Source organism: Solanum dulcamara, chromosome 9, assembly GCF_947179165.1.
Source record: "Solanum dulcamara chromosome 9, daSolDulc1.2, whole genome shotgun sequence".
Taxonomy (NCBI): Eukaryota; Viridiplantae; Streptophyta; class Magnoliopsida; order Solanales; family Solanaceae; genus Solanum; species Solanum dulcamara.
The window spans coordinates 25,798,154-25,802,969 of NC_077245.1; the positions used below are offsets into that span (position 1 = coordinate 25,798,154).

The window sequence follows — 4,816 nt, forward strand, 5'->3', positions numbered from 1 at the left end:
AGCTCCGCTCCTGCTGCTTAAGTAGAAAAACTGTCATCAAATTATTGAATTTGCAATTATGGTGGCTTGACTTGTTCTTTTCCAATAATTTAAACTAAAAGAGAAGAAGAAGGTGACCTTACTATCTGCCTTTGTCTTACCAAGTTGACTTTTTCTTCATCAATACTTTTCAATTATTTGGAACCAAATTACAAGCTCTTTCAAGCTCTAGAAACTATATATGGAAAATTTGTCAAGTACACACTGATGCTTAGACCTTTAATGAAAGTTAAAACTATAAAATAACTTAAGGCTAGGTCAAGCAGACAAAAGATGAAAAGATAGGTCAATTGGAAGATTGTTGTATTCTATGTACATTTTCTCTATTATGTGACCTAATTACTCTATAAAACCAAAAAAGGGACCAAACAAGTTGGTAAACTCTATTTTATTTGTTTTCCTTGTTTCCCTCTTTGACTTTAGGTATTAATGGCCAACCTTGTCTTAAATATTGTAAAAATGAATAGGAAAATTTAAATTAACCAGCTCTGTCATCCACATTTCTTAAGTTCACTTTGTGGTAGGTATAGATTCCGCAATTCTTTACTTCCCTAGGTTCAAAGTAATGTAAATTTTGACCAACACTAAAATGTATTGTTTTACTATTTTTATTGAGGAAAACTACAACTAACATTACTTTTAATGTAATTGCTCAAGAACAGTATTCTAATGAATTAATTGTATGGGGAGGAATGTATGTAAAAAGGACGGGCTAATCCATAACACGTTAGAATCGGTGAGACGATTACTCTTGCTTAGGAAAATTTGGGTGGATCATCCCCGGTGCGGCTCGGATCAGTTACTTCGTAACCGAGTAGCTGGTAGGCCCTCTCTCCGGGGAAGAACCACTTTACAGCTGGAAGACCCTCATAATGATCCTTGAATAGATATAATCAACAATCATTCTCGAGTCTAGAGTCGATCTGCCCTCAATTAGCCTCAAGCCCAATGTCACAATCAAGGCACGTGCTGCTAAGTAGCCTTTCAAGTGCTAAGCAAATAGTCATTTTACACTGAGGCGACTGATCGGCTTCTTTTGGCCTGTAAAAGGGTCCTTCCAAAGCAGGAGAGGTGCATTCAGAAAATTCAAGCTAAAAGTGCCACAAATTGAAACCAACAGAGGACACAACAATAAACTTAGGAAAGAAATGGTGTGTTACGTATGATAAAATGATTAAATACAAGTACGAAAAAATGTTTTAATTACAATATAGACAATCCAAGGGAAGGAATGATATGATTATGTGGATGAATCGGTGTTGGATCGAGAGAAATTTGGAGTGGTCAAACATGCTTGCAAGGCTCTTTCTAGGTTATTTACAAGTTCAGTCATTGTTGGCCGATCTCTACCTTCTAATGTAGTACAATCAGCTGCAAGATAACCTACATATGACACTGCCTCTATCTCAAATGGTGTTGGTGGTGGAACTCTACCATCCAACACCCTATGTATCTCATCTTGTACTATGTATGGCACAACAAAATCAACCACATTCCTTGGTACACCATTCTCGTTCTTGTGAATTGCCTTGTACCCTGACAACAACTCGAGCATCATTACTCCAAAACTGTACACGTCACTTTTTGTTGTCAATTGTTGCAATCTGTAGTACTCGGGGTCCATGTAACCCACCGTGCCCGCCGCACGCAAAGAAAGGTGTGTTTCGTTATCTTGTGGACCCCATAGAGACAGTCCGAAGTCGGACACCTTGGCGTTCCCGTTGGTGTCGAGCAATATGTTGGACGACTTGATGTCTCGGTGGATGACAGCTGGCACCGCGTACTCGTGGAGGTACTCGATGCCACGGGCTGCGTCCAATGCCACCTTGATCCTAGCAGTCCATGATATTAGTGATGAGCTATCAAGCTTGTGGAGATGGTCATGGAGAGTGCCATTGTTCATGTACTCAAAAACCAATACACGTTCATTGTTGTCTTCACAATAGCCAAATAGCCTAACAAGGTTCTTGTGATTGAGGCGTGACAAGAACTCTAGCTCATTGAGGAATGCACTGTCCTTGTCCTCTTGTCTATACTTTGAGCCACCAGCATAGGAAGATGAGGCTGAAGCTTCTGCCCTTTTTATGGCTACTTCGCGACCGTCTTCTAACGTAGCATGATAAACAGAACCAAAACTTCCAGTCCCAATTTTGTGCTCTTCGGAGAAGTTATTCGTCACTTGAAGTAACACTTGCAAGGAAAATTCTTCTAAATGAGCCCCATTTCCCATGCTAATCAATTGACTAAGTCTTTTTTCCAAGACTGGTGGCTGAGGACCCAATTGATCTTGAACTTGAGATGTCTGGCTGCCTTGCTGGGGAGGTGTCCCGACCTCATCAAGGCGGCCAGAGTCGTGTACTCTGCATCCTCTAATCTTGCAATACTTGAGAAACAAGATAACAAGGACACTCAACATCATTAAGGACCCAACACAACCTACCACTAGAAATGCCACATTTCTCCTATTCCACTGAGATGGCGTTGGCTGTGGGGATAATGGTGGTGGCGAAGGACCTGACGCGTTAACAATTGGGGGATCAAATTCTGTCCAAACACAATGTTCACATATCTTTAGTTCTTGACCACAAAACTTAGCATAGTTAGGTAAAGGTGAACAAGGACAAGAAGTGGTACATGGTCCTGGAACAACTTCTACACCATTAAAGACTGCTGGATTTGAATTGAAAATATTATTTCCCCAACAGAACAAGGAATAATTTGAGGTCACAATGCCACAGAAAATGTCTTTTTTCGCTTCTAATGTTTCAAAAGATGTCTCACTCAAAGATGAAGGGAGACTAAAACCATTTTCTCCCCAGCAAATCACTGTCTTATTAGCCCTCAAAGCACAACCCCTTGTATCACCTAAAGCAAGATATACGAATTGGCCAATCGGCTTTTCTACTACCATATTTCCCCAGCAAGCCAAACTACCATTCTTGGAGATGGCACAAGCATGATGAGAACCAGCTGCAATTTCACTGTAATTCCCCAAGGGAATAGCATCAGTAACATTTCTGAAGCTTCCTAGACATTGGATTTGACCAGATGGCAACAACCCACAAACAAAATCATCTCCAACAGCAAGATTTGAAGTGATGGAGCTGGTGCTTGATGAACTGAATTCACGCCACTGCCAACATTGAAGCCTATTAGTTCCATTGACAATTCCACAAATATGAGAATTCCCAGAATCAAGGTTCGTGAGCAATGGACCGACATAAATCCTTTTATAAGTCAAATCAGTGCCATTGTTTGAGAACCTCCAACAGACCATGATTGAAGTAGAAGAAGAGGTCAAGGCACAAAGGAAACCGTTTCCACCCACAATCCCAGTGAAGGAAACAGAAGGGTTCAAAGGGATTTGAATTCCCTGAGGAAAGCTAGTACAATTAAGGGATGATTCTTGGGGGAATGAGGAGGAAGAGGAAATCAATGCACAAACCAATGTGCGATTAGAAGTTTTGGAAATGGCAACAGTGGAAAGTGAAGAAATGGGTTGGAAACAAAGGGAAATGAAAACTAAAGAAAAGAAAAAGTGAGTTTTTTGAGAAAGAATGGCCATAGAAATGTTGAGATGAAAGATGCTTTCATGGTGTTTTTAGAGAAAGGAGGGGATTTGTCAAATGTTGTGAGGTTTGAGGCAGTAGTTTTAAGGGATGGATTTGGAAGAAGAATCAAACTAAAGGAAAACGCGGATTAGAAATGGCAGATAGTGAGGACTGAGGACCCAAGACCAAGTCCATCTTTGGAAAATTAATGGGCAAAGGCCCCCGCTTGTATCTCGTTAATTTGGTATGATATTTAATAAAAAATAAATTAGACTTTTAAAATTTATAATCTGAAGATTGAAATCATTTTTAGATATTTGTGTAATTATAAAATTAAATTATTTATAATTATAATAAAATAATATTTTTTTGGAACGAATTAAAATTGTAAGAGTGTGAAGAAGAAGGGGAGTTACTACTCAATTATTTGATAAAATAATTAAATTGAAAAATTATATAAACCTAAATTCACATTTAAATTTGGATGGACCTTTTAACCCTCCAAGTTCAATTCTTTTTTTCTTAAAAGAGGAGGGGAGTCGTGACCTCTGCTTCCAGATTAAAAATAGAAATCATAGGCAAATTGGTCAAATATAGCTTACTTTGAATATATAATAATTTATAGCTAAGTTGACCGCTTCCCCAGCTATATATTTGGTCCTGACTACACCTTGAAATTTTAATTGTAACTTTATCCTCATATTTGCAGTGCCAGTGGAGATCAAGTAATCTCACAAAGGGAGATAAACAGAGAAATTCTCCTATGTTCTGAGCTATCAAGTGAACTACTATATGCATATTATACTCTACCCTATGCCTCTATTATTCCTTTTTAAGTGATTTTTTTCTCTCTAAAATTTAGTGTTACATAATGTTGACATGTTATATTATTTATTCTCATATCTTTTTATTTATCAAAGTTTTTATTATTAAAAAATAAAAGAAATTAGTTTCTCCAGTGTTAAGTATATATATCATAAATAATAACTAATTCATTGTATACATAAATACAATGAAATTGGTATGATTTAATAGTTAAACTAAAAAAGACATATGCTGTTCAGATTTATGTATAAGTTTTACAAAATATTATTTCCATTTGACAATAACTTTTTGATATGTATGCAGTTATAAAAAGGATACGACTATAGTTTCTTAAAGAATAAGATACAAATTTTAAAACGTGAATCATTTGCAATTATAATCAATGTTATCATGTTTAAATT

The 4,816-nt window shown here is 37.2% G+C and overlaps 1 protein-coding gene across 1 annotated transcript; it reads right to left on the bottom strand.

Annotated features, from left to right (window-relative positions):
* Positions 1-720: 720 nt before the first annotated feature.
* On the bottom strand, positions 721-3,763 carry LOC129904269 (serine/threonine-protein kinase-like protein CCR4). Its single transcript, XM_055979809.1, has one exon. The coding sequence runs from the start codon at positions 3,602-3,604 to the stop codon at positions 1,280-1,282; it is 2,325 nt and encodes a 774-aa protein (XP_055835784.1). The 5' UTR covers positions 3,605-3,763; the 3' UTR covers positions 721-1,279.
* Between the last annotated feature and the right edge of the window lie 1,053 nt (positions 3,764-4,816).

Coding starts and splice junctions, on each gene's coding strand:
- LOC129904269 (XM_055979809.1), bottom strand. CDS start 3,604: ATGGCCATTCTTTCTCAAAAAACTCACTTTTTCTTTTCTTTAGTTTTC.